This window comes from Chelonoidis abingdonii, chromosome 9 (genome assembly GCF_003597395.2).
Source record: "Chelonoidis abingdonii isolate Lonesome George chromosome 9, CheloAbing_2.0, whole genome shotgun sequence".
Taxonomy (NCBI): Eukaryota; Metazoa; Chordata; order Testudines; family Testudinidae; genus Chelonoidis; species Chelonoidis abingdonii.
The window spans coordinates 49490256-49508969 of NC_133777.1; the positions used below are offsets into that span (position 1 = coordinate 49490256).

Consider the following 18714-nt stretch of genomic DNA (forward strand, 5'->3'; position numbering starts at 1 on the left):
GGAGGGGGGTTATTTCCCTTTGTGGTGAGACTCAGGGCATCTGAGTCTTGGGATCCCCCAGGGAAGGTTTTGGGGAGACCAGAGTGAGCCAAACACTGGAATTTTTGGCTGGTGGCAGCGCTGTCAGATCTAAGCTGCTAAATAAGCTTAGAGGAATTTATGCTAGTACCTCATATTTGAACTCTAAGGTTCAGATTGAGGAAATATATTATAACACCATTGTAGTTGGATATGTTCCTTATTCTCTATAAATCACCTTTGGCTCTAAAATGGACGTCATGTACAGTATTTGAAGGGTAATGTGAACCATTCCTCCCCCACTTATGTTATCTGAAACTCACAACTTGCAGATCCATCAGAGTGAGGAGAAGCGAAAACTTCATCTTGTAAGCATGGTGTGACTCCTGCAAGATAATTTAGTACAAATGTACGGCAATTAAATTATTGCAGGTTCTAACCTGTGCTCCCACAAGTTGTTAAATACGGTGGGTAGGGCTCAAACAGGTGAGAGGGTTCTTTTTCTCTAGAAAACATCAAAGAATATCTGAAATCATCACGACCCAGATACTTACAACTGAAAGCCCCAATATAAAACACCAACAAAAGTGGACACCGGCTTTTAAGCTGATCATTAAAGACAACTGATCACTAGAAATTGTGTCTGGGAAAACTAAATTCCAGTCGATGTGCCTGACATTTGAAATAATTCCTAAGTGATCGGCGTGTTTAATTATGAGCCCTCAGATTCTCATGAACTTCCCCAAATCCTGCAAAATTCAAACCTTTTTGAATTGTTTAATCTGTCTCCTCAGCAGTTGAAGAGTGTAGTTATTTTATTTACATGATTAAAATGGATTAAATAGTATGAACAGTTAATTACATCACATTTATGTGACCCCATAAAAAGTCAAGTAGAAAAGAATTAGTCTTTGGTTCAAATTATCCTCTGATTCAGAGATTAGACTGCCATTTGTTGTCTCCATCTTTTTCCAGCCACACAAATAAGTTCAACAAATGTGATGATAGAATTGTGTAGTCTCAAAATGGCTTGGGGAACTAGAGTGTGAAATGTCTGTAGATCTGAACATCATTTTTTCCTTAGATGATAATCTAGATCCCTGTTAGAGATAACAGCTCCTTTACTACCCACACAGTTTTACAAGTGTATCCGGGAAGCCCCATGTCATGGTCCCCATCCTTTCACATTAGGGTGACCAGATGTCCCAATTCTGTAGGGACAGTCCTGATATTTGGGGCTTTGTCTTATATAGGTGCCATTTACCCTCCACCCCGTCCCAATTTTTCACCCTTGCTATCTGGTCACCCTATTTCACATGCAGAGAACTGCAGCAACTCTCCCACCCTGAAAGTCTCACTATCTTTAATGTACTTATCCACACTACATCCCTGATTTTACACATGGGTAGCAGAGGCTCAGCGTGACTTGCACTATTTGATGTTTTTCTTAAAGCCTCAGGATACTTAAGAATCTTTCCTTTCTTGCCCTCTTGGTTGCAGAAAAAAGCTAGGTTAATGCAAATCCTAGAGGTTCCAACACTAGAGGACAAATTAACACCTCCCCCCGACAAAATAAAATATTTTAAAAAATCTCACAAGTTTCAAGCCAATCTCATGAGTCTCAGAAAAGCTGACTCATTATTTTTGAACATCTGTGATTGGCAGTGCTGTACATGCTAGGCTAACACCATAACAACTGGTCCATCCTCTCTCTAAGGAGCTCCTGAATCCCACTCCCATGTCTTAACCTCAAAACCACTGTGAGCTTCTCCCGTGCTGCCAATTCCCACAATACTTAGAGTTTTCCTTAAAGCCTCCTCTCCTGGAGTCAGGGGATTATGGGGAAAAACTTCACTTTAACCAAAGGCATTTTCTACTCCTCCTGAGTGTGGAGAAAAGCTTTAAACCATGACTAGGGTGTGTCCTAAAGACGCAAAACCTAGAAGCCAAATAAAAGAATCCAAACTTCATTATTTTTTAAATCGCGTGATTTTGAAGCTAACCTCGTGATTTTAGAGACCAGACTGAGTTGGTGATACAGGGTCCCGTGTCTGGCCTGCTGCTCCCGGGCAGGCACCCAGTGCAGAGCTGCGCTCAACCAGCTGCCCTGTCCTCGCCCACCCTGACTGCTCCTTTGTGTCACATCACATCCCCCCGGCCATGCCTGGGCACCCCGACTCAGGGCCTTTCATGGGTGTCATGTCACAGGCCAAGCCCCCCCCGCCGTGTGCATGGGGCCTGGCCGTACGATAAGGGTGGGTGGGTCTTTGACTGACAAGATCTTTCATCCCTTACATACATACCTTGTCCCCCCTCCTCAGGGTTGCGGCTCCCTTAAGAGCAGAAGGGGGCGCCATCTTAGGTACCTCCCCCCACCATGTGACAAAGGCAGCCGCCATCTTAGGCTCCTTGCTTGTCCCTTCCCGGGTCACGTGAGACAGGCGGCCAGCTGGCGGCGGCGGAGCGGAGAGGGGCAGCAGCGGATGGGCACCGGAACCGGAGCGATGGGGCAGTGCGGGATCACCTCCTCCAAAACCGTCCTGGTCTTCCTCAACCTCATCTTCTGGGTGAGCCGAGGGGTCCCTGGGAGCTGCGGGCCCGGCTGACGCGCTCTCCCTCGGCGAGGGGCTCGGTGCCTGCAGCGGGGCTGAGAGGCTGAGGGGCTCTTGACTCGCTCCCGTCAGTCCCAGACCCCCCTCCTCGGGTCTGCGGGGTTGGGGCTCAGCTGCGGGCCAGGTAGAGCCTTTCCCCGGGCGCCCAGGAGACGGGAGTCTGGCGCTGGGGCAGAGGCCTCGTGTAGCTGGGCGGGGGGCTGCCGCCCTGAGCTGGGGTGTCTAGTCGGACGCGGGCTTGGGAGCCCCATCGGGGCTGTGCCTGGAGGGTGATTCATGCTGGTGAGTGACTGGGCTGTGTCACTACTCACGCCTCCTTCCAGCAGATAAACCCCCAGATCGCCCCACAGAGGGGAGAGCCTGAAAACACTCTCATCTTCTGCTTTTTAAATAAGTTATGTCAATTACCAGATACTTTTCTAGTTTGGGGCCACAAAGATTCAGTAAATGCAAGTTAAGTGATAGGTAGGCTGCAGGGCGATAGGGACCTTAGACGTACCCTAAGAGGTTTCTAAATAACCATGCTCGACCTGAGCCTGGTTATGAAGTTCTTGGTTAACTAGATCTCTATGCTGAATTCATTCACCTTTCTCAGTTCTGTGTGTGGCCATCTAGCTATGAATTATATAAAGCAAATAATGTATGGCTGGGGGGAGGTGGGCGCACACATTTCTTTTAATATGATAAAATAGTAATGTGCCCTTGCATTATAGTCTCAATATAACTAATCATAGACTTTTTAAATTTCTTGCAATAACTGCAGTACTTCACTCTTCCCTTGAATGTTAACTCTGCTGTAACTAAAAACCCTGCAGATAGGAAGACAAAAGCTTTTCTTGGTTAGAACAGTAGATCTTTGTAAGCCATAGTTTTAAATGTAAGCAGATGGGCTATATTGTTAACATAAAATTCAGTGTAATTTTGGCTATATCAGTACAATGTAGCTTAAGTAAAGGAAATGGGATTTACAAATGATACGGTGGTATGTTTAAAGTGCACTCTTTCCAAATCGATGGATTGGAACTGGAATTACAGTAATGCAAGATTGTTGTCCCAGCTATTCAAAAATCTCAGGCTTTGGAAGGGGAAGGGATCGTGGGTAATAGAATATTAGAACAGAAATAATGTTGATATAAATAGTTTCACTCTTCAAAATGGGGTTGGTACTAAATCTAATATCCCCATGTTCCATGGTGTGTGTTTTGGTCTTAAATTTTCAAGAAGAAATTTCTCACTGATTATATATTTTTAGTGAGCCCTGGTGGTACTGCAAAATCTGTATATATGTGCTGCCTCCTGTCCCACAATTTCTGACTGGATTTGCTTACCCTGAGATTTGTTTGATTTTTAAATTAGTGATGCATGTGCCATTTAGCCCAAATAGCCTCTATAATATCACTCTTCATTTCGAGCACAGTTCATTGTTGGATGTGGCTTTTAAAGGTAGGTTTGTGTTCTGTATTATGCTAAATATACTGTACCTTGAAGTAAATATTCATCCTGTGAAATTGGTTATACATGGTTGTAACTAGCCATGTAACTGTTTTGTAACTGGTGTATTTTTAGAGAATTTAAAATAGATTGTTCTTGGTTAATCATATCAATTGAATTAGCTATAGATGGCCACAAACTCAGTTCTGTTCAATCATATGACTGCTTATCATAGGTTTAGTGATAATGTCTTCCTATGTTATGAACTTGAGAGAGAATTTTTTTGCACTTACTGCCTCCATGTTTATAATTGTATGGTGACTCATTTGTGTAGTGACTGTTCAAGTTAAACAGTGGTTGGACAGCTGACAACTGTCATGGGAATGGTTCTATGTAATGTTATGCGGTTACTGATTTACAATAATGCTATTCTCTGGGTTTGTTAAAAACTTGAGCATGAATCATTTAAACATAGTGAAATAATTTCTAGTGCCATATGAAAATGTCTAACCATAATTTTTTTAATGGGTTTGGGCTCCCAAAAGTTGGAAATATTTTTTTGGTTGGGAGTGCATTCAGGGCAGTTCTGCTGTTATGATCAATTGATGCTGAGCTACCTGGAGAAGAGAATAGGTATGACAGAATTCTGAGTTCACCTGGCTTGTATTATTGTGATTTTGTTTTCACAATTTGTGGCATCAAAATGGGAAACTGTAGAAGACCTTCCTTTGCAAACATCAATTCTGGGAATAAAAATCTGGATCTTCAATTTTAGATGCTAGAAGATGGAACAAAAGCTGATTTTTTTCCTTCTCATCTACATATTACTTGTTGCTTCCTGCTCTAGTCTTGACATATGCCATTAATATTTGGGGTCAGCTTTGTTGGTTAAGTAATATGTTCCATATTATCTCAGCCATCTTTGATTTTTTCATCTTTTTGTAGTTCCAGTTCTGTTAATTAGATCCTCCAGACTTCCACTAGAACTTTGGCAGTAGACTACAGCCTGTAATCTGTCAAATAACTCTAAAATCTCCTGTGATAGACTAAATTTATAAAAGCAATCTCTGAGTCTCTTATGTAAAATATTGTTAGCTCATAGTTTTCCTCGTGGTCCATTCTCAGTACAGATACAACAAACTGCTGTTGGGTGTCAATGTAGAACTCTCAGAGGGATTGTGTCTACTAACTTTCACCAGGGAGACTGGGTCATAAATTCTCCTTTCTGTCCATCAGTGAACAGACGTATGGTAGTTGACGAAGAATTTGAACTTCTATTATGTGTTAACTCTCGAGTAAAAACATTCCACTGCGTGCATCCAATGAAGTGAGCTGTAGCCCACAAAAGCTTATGCTACAATAAATTTGTTAGTTTCTAAGGTGCCACAAGTACTCCTGTTCTTTTTGCGGATACAGACTAACACGGCTACTACTCTGAAACCTGTCATCTTATTTTCATTAATCCAACCTGTCCATGTTTTGTTCTTCCATTTAATTAGACAGTTCCATTTAATCTTGAAGAAACAGATCATGTACTACTTTGAGATCAGCATGTATCTTTTTTTATCTTGCTATAACTCTTGACAAGGTTTACTTTAGTATTATTTTTACTGTTTGTTCCATTTCTTGTTTCTACCACTTAGGTCAATTATGCTAGCATTTCTAAGAACATATCAGCATTTGTTACTTATAGTAGAATAAGAGAGTCACCTACTGAACACTAACAGTGAAGACTGAAAAATAAGATGGGCTATTCATTTTCATGATTCCCTATGTTATCAAATCCCCTGCATCTTTCGTGTTTTCCTAGAATCAAACATATCAAGCCTTTTAACAGGTGACCACTCCAGCCACTTCTAGTTCTTCATCCAGTAACTTAATTTCACCCACAAGGCTGCCTTTGTCTCCACTCACCAGTGGCTATGCCCATTCCTCCTCCCCATTAAGCTTCTAGACACTTCTGTTACTTTCTTACTGTTTCCTAGTATGCATTGTAAGAACTTTACTGTGCTGTTATTAGGTATTCTATGAAATGTTATCAACAAAAATGGTTCAGTCTCTCCTGGAAGCCTGCAATCCCCCCTCCCCAATTATTAGGGTTCTTCATTCATTTTATTCTGGTGATACCTCTAAACCTATATTCCCTTTTTTTTTTCTTCATAAAAGGTTGCCACTGAGGCAAGTTTTAGCAATTGGGGGTAGGTGAGCTGGTATGCACTGACACCGGTATTTGTACTGCTGTCATACAGCCAGCTTGATGTATCGTTATCACTGGCCTTCATGCTCCTTTCCAGGCCTCTAGCTCAGAACTTTCATGATATGCCTGAGCTTCATAGCATGGAGAACAAGAATTCAGAAGTGGCTTTTGAATTGGTATACTGTGGACAAATGCATTAAGTCAGGGGTCCTCAGACTAGGGGTCAGGACCCCTCAGGGGGTCATGAAGTTATTACAGGGGGGGTCGTGAGCTGTCAGCCTCTACCCCAAACCCTGCTTTGCCTCCAGCATTTATAATAGTGTTAAATATATAAAAAAGTGTTTTCAATTTATAAGGGAGAGGGGTCACACTCAGAGGCTTGCTATGTGAAAGGGGTCACCAGTACAAAAGTTTGAGAACCACTGCATAAAGTTAAAGCTAGGGTATTGAAACAAACCAGCATGATGACTGTGTCTTGATATGAAATGGTATATTTTAGCTGCCAATTACAACATTTATATTTTACGTTATTTATATTAGGCATTCTTAAAAAATTAAAGGGATCATTAACAGGAAATATCAGTTACCCTTCTGAGGGGATCAAGTTGTAAGCCCCCGATAAGTAGATATTGAACTGCTCTACCAGTTATTAATGTTACCTTGCCAGAGATTAATCTTGGCACAAACATAAATAATGAAGGAAGAAAGCCTTACATTATAAAGCTGTATCTCACTGATATGGCACAAGATTGTCTTGTGCAACCAAAGGACTGCACGTTCTTTTTAAAAAGCTAGATTAGCAATATCTAAATCTTTTGTATGAAGACATGCTGTGAAGGAATTCAGATGTTCATTTATCTGTTCTAGCAAAAGCTGAAGTTAGACAGCATCCACCAAACTTTAAAAGAAACAATAGGAAATCACTAGTAAATATTTCCAGAGAATTTTAAACATAACTACAGTGGAATAAAGAGAGAGGATTTAGTAAATAGTACACTCATAAGCATGACCTAATGAATGAGAGAGATTCTGGAACTAACTAAGGACACAATAGGGGAACACTCCAAGTTATAGTTTTAAGGACTGTTGCTATACTGCCTCACCAGAATTGCATCACTATTAGCGAGACAGGATGCCCTTTACTAAAAGGCATGCATGCTTTTCTTTACTCAGTAGGCTGAAGTCCAGAAACAGCTTTGCCTCTACCCCAAAATACCACTGGGGAAGGCTACACAGTAATAAAATTGCAGGAAATGCTGCTGACCTTGGAGAATCTGGTTCCTTCAGACCAACTCCCTCCAGCCATTGACCTCAAACCAAAACATTGGTGCATTCTAAATAGAGTGAGAGTTGGTATGGCAAAGGTTGGTGACAATATGACCACAGGGAAGCTGATGAATGACTCCAAATGTGAATATGGAGAATACAGGCAAACATTTGAACGCTGCCTGATGCAGTGCCCTCTATCAACATCCGGTACTCCTGAGCAATCAATAGCCTCTTTCGTTTAAATAAATATTTATTTCCTTTGCATCTATCCAAGTAATCCTTAAACGCCTCATCACAGGTTATCTGAGTAGATCAGGAAATGGATAAGATACTTAAGACTACCTATAAATGGGAATATTTCAGTATAGAAGGATATGTTCATACGGAGAAAAATATTTTGAGAATAGCCATTTTTATCTATTAAACAATATTTGCTGTTTATAATAATAATATATTTCTCATCAGGAAAAGAGAACAAGTTTCCTGGGGGTAAAAATCTGGAGAAGAGATGGTATATGTTATTGACTCCTGATATACTGGGAGCCTAGGCAGATAAGTGGCTTATGTAAATCAATGACAAATGAGGTCAGGGCAAAAAAAAAACAAAAGGGGCATGTATCCTCTAATGTGCAAGCATTTAGGACAGGGGTTCCCAACACGGCGCCCGCAGGTGCCATGGCGCCTGCAGGGGCATCTAAATGCGCCCGCGTCCTGGCCGGCGGTTGAGCATCCGCCAAAATGCTGCCGAAATTTGGCGAATGCTCGACTGCTGCCATGGTCCTTCGCCTGGCACTCGTCAAACGAAAAGGTTGAGGACTACTGATTTAGGACATTGAAACATGCTACCTAATTTTTGTTTGGAGGTCTCCAGCATGCCATTTGAATCCAGTTTTCAGTGAGGAAAGGAGCCTAATCTTAAGGAAAATGGGAACTTCATGCTGCCCGATCAGTTTCTAGTAGCTCTTTGTTCCTTTTTCCTTTCTCTTGAGTTGTCATGTACCTTCACATGTCTGTAGAAGTAGAATTATCTCTGCATCTATTCTTTCACTGTGACAACTCTGCTGCAGTAGTGGCAAAAGTAGTTTTTAAAAATTATTGGTATTACATGATCAGCAATGTCTACACTTGCAAGCTTACAGTGGCACAGCTCTACCGATACAGCTGTGCTGCTGTGAGATCACTTATGTAGCTGCTCTATGCTGATGGGAGAGAGCTCTCCCATAGACATATCAACCTCAGATAAATGAGTGGCGGTAGCTACGTTTGTGGGAGAACATCCCCCACCAACGCAGTGCTGTGCATACGAGCGCTTATGCCAGCAAAACTTTTGTGTTGCTTGAGGTGGGGGTTCATGCACCTGAGTGACATAAATTTTGCTGACATACAGGGTAGTATAGACATGGCCTTAGTTTCAAATGAGTGGTGCTGTTAAAAAGCTTTATTGAGAAAGTAAAGTCATTTAGCTTAATGTTGCTTGAATACAGAGTGGATAAAAATTAAAAAACAAGTTTTTTCCTCAAAGCATTTTATCAAAAAAAGATTTTTTTTTATTTGAATCAGATATCTAAAGAGTTTTAATTAAGCTATAGTACAGCTCAAAGATATCTCATCTTGGAATAGGGATTATAAATTCTAATTCTATAATATGAAAATATATTCATGTAATGTTTAAGAAAAGTTTTGTAAATGAGTTCCAACAGTTCAGGGATTAGGGACCCAATCTTATGGGGTTCCAAGGGCTTCTGTATAGATTATTTAGATTAATCTTTCTACCTACCCAATGAGACTCAGTGCTCAACCTAGAAGATACCATCAGAGATGCTTAGTTTTGCAGTTCTCGAACTGTGGGTTTGTGTGTCTGGAGATAACATGCTTGTTAACAGCAAAAATGTTTTTAAATAAATAGTTAAATAAAACAATTTAAATGTCTGTCCAGTGGTGTTCTCCTCCTAATCCAGCATGGCAAGAAAATCCTCCAAATATTAATGATTAACCTGTTGAATTGGAACTAGTTCATCTCCCAATGACTTCATAAATATCTGCTGCAATTACCTTTGGTAAATGAAATGACCAAACAATTGTTCATTTTCTGATATAGCTGTAAAACTAATCTGAAGAGTTTTCTAAATAAATCACTTAAATGTATCTTGTGTACCTTCTAAAAATGAAACCTACATCTATCTCTGAGTTGGGAAGAATATGTATTAAGCTTCTAACAACCAACAAGAATGAACTTTTATATAGAAATCCATGATTAAATCGAGTCTTCCTGACTAGTGATTTAAATTAAATCCACCCTGTGTGATTTTTTTTTCACCTAAAAGTGATATTCGAAGGCTTTGCAGAACAGCTCTCATGAACACCCAGCTCAGAGGAGTTAAAATTATGTAGTGGTATTAAATCATATGACCTAGTTCTAATACCACAGAAGAACCTGGGACATGTAGAATACAGTGCGAGGTCTTACATACTTTCCTTAAAAGAAGAATATTAAGAAAAGAAGGTCTGGGGAAAAACTAATAAATTAAGGGATTTAATGAGAAGTGAGCTAAACAAGGGAAGGTTCAGCTGTGACTAAACTTATAAACTAGCTGGCTTGAAGTCTCCTCCTGTGCTGGTAGCTGGAGAATTGTCTCCATGTCTCTTGAGAATTAATTCTGATTCTAACTTCTGAAGTGTCATTTAGTGAGCATAGATGAGCCACTGGGCTACCAGTGGGAATCATTCAACTGAAATCTTGCTCCTGGACTACTTGTCATCTCTTGGTGTGAAAGTGGCTTAATTTCTGCTGTGGAACTGAAGATCAGCAGGGTACTTTTGGTGGGAGGAGGGAGTGTATTTTCTGGGAGTGTGAGTGTAAAAATAGATACTAAACTATGTTTACACTTTTTAAAAAACTGATAATTTTTAAAGGTGCCCTTTTGAAACTGATATGGCATATTTGAATTATTTCATTTGTTTTATTTTGAGACAGATTATCAGGCAACAAATGTGGACCCTGATCCTGAGAAGATGCACACGTGCTCAACTTTAAACCCACTAGTAGTCCCGCTGAACTCCATTAAATAGTCATGTGCTTTAAGTTGTTGCAAGATTAGAGCCTTAAATGTTTCCAACTCCTGAGAGTTCCTATAGTATTTGTTTTCATAGTATCTTTTTTTAATGGATCTTATAGCCAGTAGCAGCAAAAACACGTTGGAAAGCTAAATGTGGTATCACTGAATAGTGTATGAAGTTTGAAATATCATTTTATCCAGCAAAGGAACACTTCACTGCATGGAAGAATCTTCATTGTTCTTGTGCAGTGCAAGGAATCTGGAAACAATAGAGGATCAGGTCAAGTTACAAAGCTCACACACAGACACACACTCCCCATGATCCAGTGCATACAGAAAGAATGAGTGTGATAGGACACTCTCTGTATATCTGAAACTTTCAGGCCAATGGTCCACTACCTCTTGGTATTATATATACAAAAATCTCTTATTACAAGTGCAAACGAATCTTAGCTCGGCCTTTTGCTTACGTGGCGAAAGTAATGTAATCTTTGTTCTGAAGTGCTGTGTTTACAGCAGCTACAGTTAAAGTTAATTTGGCATGTATACTTGTGTTGTGTTTTTTGTTTTTTTTTTAGTTTTAAAACAGTCTAAAATCATGAGGATTGTTATTACCTTCTTTTCATACAGAAACAATTCTTTCTGCTTATTCAAACTGAGTGTAAGATCTGACAGCTGGTCTAACAGTCTTTCAAAGTATACAGGTTATGAAGGATTGTTAGGCTGTCAGATCTTGCACTGAAACAGTTTGTTCAAAAGAGCTTTCAAATAAGCATCAACGCCTTAGTATGTTCAAAAGTTAGAAACGAGGAATATCTTAATTCCTGTAGGATTTATTAACTCTTGTGTCTAGCAGTCATGTAAAGCCAGATCAGACCCTGAAAAAATGACTGATCCAAAGAACTCAGTATGGTTTACTTAGCTTTTCCAAGTAACCCCATACCTCAGAGTCATTCACAAGGTAGCCTGTGCAGTTCTTGCAGTGTGGAGGATGAGGCACAGTTTAGATGGGTAGAATAGACATACCAGAACCCTAGGACGTATACCCTACGTGGCTGTCTTTGTGCCCAAGCAGTGCCTCCCACATCTGTTCTTTTAACCATGTAGTCTCGCTCTGTCTCGCTGTTGCTCGAGCTTTTCACTGTGATGTGGAGCTACATGTACCCTACATGCCACCACAAGTAAAGATAATCATCCGTGCAGCACTGGTCACTTTGCCCTTTTCTAAACTCCCTCTAGTTTGTGGGTGTTTTAATCCATATCCACTTTGTCCAAACAGCTCTAAGTCTAATTATTGCAGCACACAAGTTTCATTGACTTTCCTTGATTTGAGTATTCATGAAAGGTTGATGCACGTATTTTCTCAGTTCAATTTGTAATATTGCTTTTTACATTCTAGAACATTATTTATGAAATACATCTGTGTGAATCGTATGCAGTGCATATAACTGATGTCAATTTAAGTGATGTTACAGTAACAAAAGTGGCTATCACTAAAATGGCATCGGTTTCCTCAACCCATCTGTTTTTTCAATGTATTCTGTGTAGCATCTGACTAGTGACTAAAAGGCTTTTACTAACTTTTACTGCAGAGCCATTGCAGTGCTGCGAGCCAGATTCTTTTCTAACTCTAACAACAGCAGAGTTGTTAGAAGTTCTGACTACAGAGTCTGGTGGTGGTGATGTGAGTGCCAGAAAAAGGTGACTTTCAGGTCTTAGATTGGGTTTGCAAACTTAGATTTTATTCTTCACCTATCAAAAATACATCTTTTTTTCCCTCAGATTTTAAGCACATTAAGAGATTGTGTTCTTAAATTTAATTTGACAATGCATAGAATAATTCTGCTTCTAACTTTAGTCTTATGAATACAAGTTTTAAACTAGTATCTTGTTTAATCATTGTTAATTTAGGTTATAAGAATGTTGGTCGCAATCTTATTTGGCTTGAATAAATCTCTTCTAGCCGGATGGTCTTTCTCTGGTATATTGATACATACCCTGTCTTAAACGGGTTGTAAAAACACACAAAGCAGCAGCAATATGAGCTTGATATTGATGAATAAGGGTAGACATTTGGAAGTCAATATGTGAGATAAGTGAATCAGCACACTGCTCCACTCTAAAGCTGCATCTTCACATGTAGATTGACTTTAAAGATTCTGGTGAATGGTAACAAGTGTTTAAACGTTCTTACATGTGCAACACCTGCTTTAGTTAAGTCTTCAGTTGCTGTAATTTAAGTGCTTTATTTAAAGTTTTTACTTCAAAATAGTCATGACATTATTTTGATAAGAACTGCATGTTTTATTCTGGATCAACATTTTGATAGTATTAGTGGGATTCATGTCAATTTTTATTTTAGAAAGTACATCTCAAACAGTAAAAATTGTAGAATCTTAACAAATTGCAAAGATCCTAAGATTATAGAATTGACAACTGGGCCGATTTGGGATTGGTGCTGCTTTGCTCAGGAGGTTGGACTAGATGATCTCCTGAGGTCCCTTCCAACCCTGATATTCTATGAAAGGATACTGTAGGGCTCCAACTGCTTTGCAGCCAAAAAATTTTTCCTTCCCAAATTATTCCTATGCATCTATATGCTAAGTCTCAACTGCGCTTCTATGAACTGGGTTTTCTTGGGTGGGGGGAAGAGAGAAGCCACTTAAAATTCCATTTAAAACACAGCAGAGAAGGACAAAGAGGCTCACAAATGGTGCTGATTTCATTCTTCCTTTGTGCACTCGTCATATCTGGTGACAGCTGCAGATGGTTTTTCCCTCTGCCACCTTGCAAAATACCACATTTCTGACAAGCATCTTAATCCTTTGAAATGGGGGATGACATCACTGGCACATTCACATGTTTCATTGCTAGGCAACACTTAATGTAATTCCTTTGTTCCATGGCTTCCCTTTGGTTCTTCACTTTATATCCCAAATGTGTATGTCTGCATTGTTCCATTCTGTACATAAAATGCCAGCGTATTAGAGTTTAGCTAAAATTTCTAGTTGTCTTCCCTGTACCAAGCAACTAGTTTTGAAGGAAATAAGCCATTAAACGTAACTGCTAAAATGTCTCATTTTTGTGTTTTGCCCCTAGCTGATTTTTTCAGTCTGTAGTATCTATATAGCACCTTATGTATTCAGTGTTGTGCAAATTTGAACTTATTAGATAACTAATTGGAAGGGGTGTTGAGATTCCTATTACTTCCATTTTGTAGAGGCAGAGGTGAAACACCTTGCCCAGGGCCACGCAGTGAGCCGCCAGCAGAGCCATGATTAGACTGAGTGCACTTGATTCTCTCATCTTTGTTTGTTCTTTCACAGTGTTACTCTGAATGCAATGTATAATTGGATTTTCTGAATTTTCTGCATTTAACCTGTTGATTCAAGAGCCATATCTTTAACCCCTAACGCTTCTATTATGATAAATTAATGTAGTTTGTGAAATGCAGTCAGATGCATAAATTATAGTAAATCAGTTTTGCCTGTTTTTCATGCTGCAACAAGGAGGAGGGGAAACTTTTTAAAAAAAAAAAAAAAAAAAAAGCATGCTTCAAAGGTCTTCAGATATATTATTGGTCATTTTAAAGAGGACAGTGATCAGTTGTTCTCTATATCCCTTGAAAGTAGTTGAAGAAGAAGCCCTTAATCTGTAACAAGGGATATTTAAAGTTGGATATCAGGAAAAACTTTCTAAATATAAGGGTAGTTAAATTCTGGAGTAGGCCTCCAAGGGAGGTCGAGTTCCCTATCGAGGGCCGATGCTACTGTTTTCGCCGCCCCAAGCAGCACACCAAATTGCCACCGTGGACGGCGGGGGCAGTCTGTGCGCTGTTAGGGCGGCACATGCATTTCTGCGGCCATGGCAATTCAGCAGCAGCTTCTGTCTTCAGACAGAAGACAGAAGGTGTGCCGCCGTGGACAGCTGACCATAGAAGCTGCTGCCAAATTGTCTCCGCCACGGAAACGCGCGTGCCACCCTAAAGGCACATGGACTGCTCCTGCCATCTGCAGCAGAAATTTGGGACACATTTGGGGGGGGGGGGAGACGCGACACAGATTGACGCCCCAAGCACCTGCTAGAATGCTGGTGCCTGGAGCCAGCCCTGTCCCCATTATTGGTGGTTTTTAAGAACAGACTGGACAAATATCTGTCACAGATGGTCTAGGGTTTACTTGGTCCTGCCTCAGCATGGAGAATTGGACTTGATGGCCTCTTGTAGTCCCTTCCAGCACTACATTTCTGTGATTTGTAAAACAAAAGTTGGTAGGGGAAACAGGCAGTTGTAGAACCAGAAGTTCCTTAGCTCATTTTTATCAAATATGAGCTCTGTAAAAGTGAAATACTCGGTTCAACCTAATGGTAACATTTGTACTTTACCACTACTGTGGCTCCTGTGCTCAGAAAAGTCTGAGAAGTTGTTTGGGTCCCATGTTGTACATTTAAGAGGACCTTTAATGGTAAAAATTTTCCAAAAATTAGTATTTTCTCCACATGAGAATAAGACCTGTTTATGACAGCAGGAGCGTAGTTCTCAAATAGTTTCTAAAACTTCGCAGCAAGAGGAAACTTCTGCCGAGACGCAATTTCCTTTGATAGTACAGTTTCACACTAGTTAAACTACAGATTATTCCCTCCTCCCCTCAACAGTTTTTATGTCCTACATCACCATGAAGTCTAAAATAAATTATACACAGTCAAAATTTGTAGTTTTCATTGTTAATGGACATGCTTGCAGATCAAGGATAATATAGTCACTAATACCTTAGGTGAACAGTGCCATTTTTAGGCACTGATCTGGGACTTAAAATAAACTTATCCAAATACTGGCTTAACTTTATTGCTGTTCATATCTTACCATGTTTACCCCATCATTTAGCATCTCTCCAGTATCTCTTCTCATCTTCCTTTTCTGTTCATTTAATATCTTCCTAACAACTTCCCTTCTTATAAATGTGTTGAGTGTTTTTTTTGTTTTTAATTCCGGGCACGATCACGTTTTTCATTTACATTATTCAGGTTGCTTGTATATTAGATCCTTCCCCACCCCTGCCCACACACTCATTGTGTTTAGACTGTAAGCCCTCTAAGGCAGGGACTCACTTCTTAACACAGTGGGGCACCCTAAACCCTACAGTAATACAAATAGTCACATTAAGGCATAAATATTAATATGCATTTGCAGTTAAACTACATAGCACAAGGGTCCCATCAGAAGAGACACAAACTGAATAAACCTCTAGACCCTACACTGCATGTGACTGCATATGTACAGATTGTCAGTCGCCTGTATATCATCACTTTTATTCAAGTTCAAACCATAGTGTACTCCATGGGGAAAATGAAGACTTGGATTAACACCTTTTAGTATTGGAGACAATTGAATCAGAACTACAGTAACTCACTTATCGTTGTAGTTATGTTCCTGAAAAATGCAACTTTAAGTGAAATGATGTTAAGCAAATCTAATTTCCCCATAAGAATTAATGTAAATAGAGGGGGTTAGGTTCCAGAGCAGCTTCCCCTACTCTGCAGGCACCAGAGGCGGCGGGGGGTGGGGGCAGGGTTCAACCTTCAGCCAGCCCACACCACTCCTTCCCCCAAGCCTCTGCCCTGGACCCGCCTCTTCTCTCCCCTCCTGCTCCTCCCCGCCTCATCATGCCTTCTTAATGCCTCAAGCCAACTGATTGCTGAGTAGAGGACCGAGCGGGGAGGCACGCCGAGTCCTCAGTCTTCCCTTCTGCCTCCAAAATGCTGCAAGCCAGCTGATTGCCACTGGCAGGAGGCAGGGGAGGGAGTGGAGGTGCACTGAGTCCTAGCTCCTCCTGCTCAGGCCAATCAGTTGGCTTGCAGTGTTTTGGAAGGAGCGAGGACTCGGTGTGCAGGCTCCCCCTGCCTCACGAATGCGGCAAGCCAGCTGATTGCCCCAGGCAGAAGGTGGGGGGAGGACTTTATACACCTCTCCCCGGCCTCCCGAATGCCACAAGCCAGCTGATTGCCCTGGGCAGGAGGTGGAGGGAGAATGGGAAAGGCGCTGATCTGCAGAGTCTGTCGGCGGGTGGGAGGCGCTGGGGGGAGGGGGCCATAGGGAGGTTGCCAGCTGTGGAGAAAGCAGGCAGCCAAACAACACAAGTGGAGCATTGCACAACTTTAAATGAGTGTGTTCCTTAATTGATCAGCAACAAAACAACGTTAAGCTGGATGACTTTAAGTGAGGACTTACTGTACTCCTAAAGTGAGCTCAATGTTTCCAGCTCACCAAAGCCCCTGTGATGAACTGTTTTGATCCATTTTAACTCAGTTTAGATCAGTGATTCTCAAAATTTTTTTTTTTTTTTACTGGTGACCCCTTTCGCATAACAAGTCTGAGTGTGACCTCCCCCTTATAAATTAAAAACATTTCTTTTTTTTAATATATTTAATACCATTATAAATGCTGGACGTGGGGCTGGGGGTGGACGTTGACCACTTGCGACCCCCATGTAATAACCTTGTGACCCCTTGAGGGTTCCCGACCCCCAGTTTGAGAACCCGTGGTTTAGATAAAGAATGATATTCAGGCTCATATAAAGACAATATAAAACCAGTTTGAATTAACCCAAAATGTTCTCAGTGTTCTGAAGTGATAGCTAGCTGTATTGAAGGAAGTGGACTTTCCTGGCCTAGGGAACTCTGAAGGTTTTGGTAAAGCTTGTAACTTACTAAATGAATGTTAAGTACTAGCCATATTTATGGCAGTATAATAATGTAGACCAGGAGACAGTGTAGTGACTATTAACTTCACTTGGCTTAAGGGTGCCCTGTTGGAAGACTCTGAATAGACAGACTATTACAACTGAGTTCACAGCATCCATTATTTTAGTTGCATCAGCTTCCATTCTAGCTAGCATAGTTCTCCCATGTAAGCTGTTCAATGCAGAAGTCACCTTGAGTGTTCTAGATGTTGACATGGGACTGAGGGATGTGAAGAGAGAACAGTGGGTTCATTGTATAACTAGAAAAGGGAATACAGAGGCAGAAGTACTTGCTGCTACTGGTGTACAGTGTACCATCTTATGGGCCCCGTGCTGTGATTTTTTTTGTGAGTGTAATTCCATTTAAGTCAATGGAAGTCTTACTGGGTCCGAATTTAGGATCGGAATGATGTTGTGCATGCAGCAGTTTAGAGTTAAAATTTTGCAATAAGTTGCATCCCTACAGTTGTAGTGGAGTGAGCAATAAGATCTTCAGTAATCTGCCAGTAAGTTACAACAGTATAGGTAATGATTTCCTCTCTGTGCAGAAACTGGCTAGTTCGTACAGTGATTCTTCTGAGAATATTTCCTTTGAAGTTGAAATCTTACCGTGTGTATTCTGTAGATATGCACCACACTGATAATACACAGTAATTGTGACTTGTGTACTGTTCATAGTGAAAAATTTTATTTGGACTGAAGATATTACCTATTTAAAAATGGAAAGCTTGTTACATAGGTTTCACAAAAGGTATCTTGGTTTTAATTTAATCTTTTCCTTACTAAATAAAGATAAAAATATTTACATGTGCACTAATTACTCCCAGCAATAGAAATGGATGATATGCCTACCTCCATAGTTAAGAAGCAAAATGGAAGAAAGGAATACATCTTAGAGTATAAAACAGTTCCTGTATCTGAACGAAGAAATCTCTGTATTATCTGCAAGTAGTTAGCTGTTTGGATTTAACAGCATCTTAGGGCTTGTCTACACTGGCACTTTACAGCGCTGCAACTTTCTCGCTTGGGTGTGTGAAAAAACACCTCCCTGAGCATAGGAAGTTTTTCAGCGCTGGGAGCTACACCCTTAGTGGAAGTTTTTTTTTTTTTTTTTTAGTTCAGAGCACCACAGCAGCGCTTTAACATTACCAGCGTAGACTAGCTGTTAGGGTATCTCTACACTGGCAAGTTTCTGCACCACAAGTTATACCACTTCTATAAAAATGCTGGAATTAAAGCACTGTTACGTGTCCAGACTGTGCTCCTTGGGATGCTGGAGCGCATCCACATTAGCAGCTCTTGCAATGGCAGACAGCAGTGTATTGTGATAGCTATCCCACTGTGCAACTGGCCACAAGGTTCTGGGAAGGGTTTGCAATGCCTCATGGGGCGGG

At 40.7% G+C, this 18714-nt stretch overlaps 1 protein-coding gene and 1 long non-coding RNA gene across 2 annotated transcripts in view; one reads left to right on the plus strand and one right to left on the minus strand.

Annotated features, from left to right (window-relative positions):
• LOC142047322 (uncharacterized) overlaps positions 1 to 2396 on the minus strand; it is a 59888-nt gene extending 57492 nt beyond the window's left edge. Inside the window, exons 1-2 of the long non-coding RNA XR_012656538.1 lie at positions 2322 to 2396; positions 342 to 404 (exon numbers count right to left, since the gene is read on the minus strand). This is a non-coding gene — a long non-coding RNA (uncharacterized LOC142047322). The remainder of the gene's footprint in view (positions 1 to 341; positions 405 to 2321) is intronic.
• A 30-nt stretch (positions 2397 to 2426) lies between these two features.
• The window catches only part of TSPAN3 (tetraspanin 3), a 37474-nt gene continuing 21186 nt past the window's right edge, over positions 2427 to 18714 (plus strand). Inside the window, exon 1 of the mRNA XM_032799777.2 lies at positions 2427 to 2585. Coding sequence (XP_032655668.1) covers positions 2502 to 2585 — 84 coding nt within the window. The 5' untranslated portion in view covers positions 2427 to 2501. The remainder of the gene's footprint in view (positions 2586 to 18714) is intronic.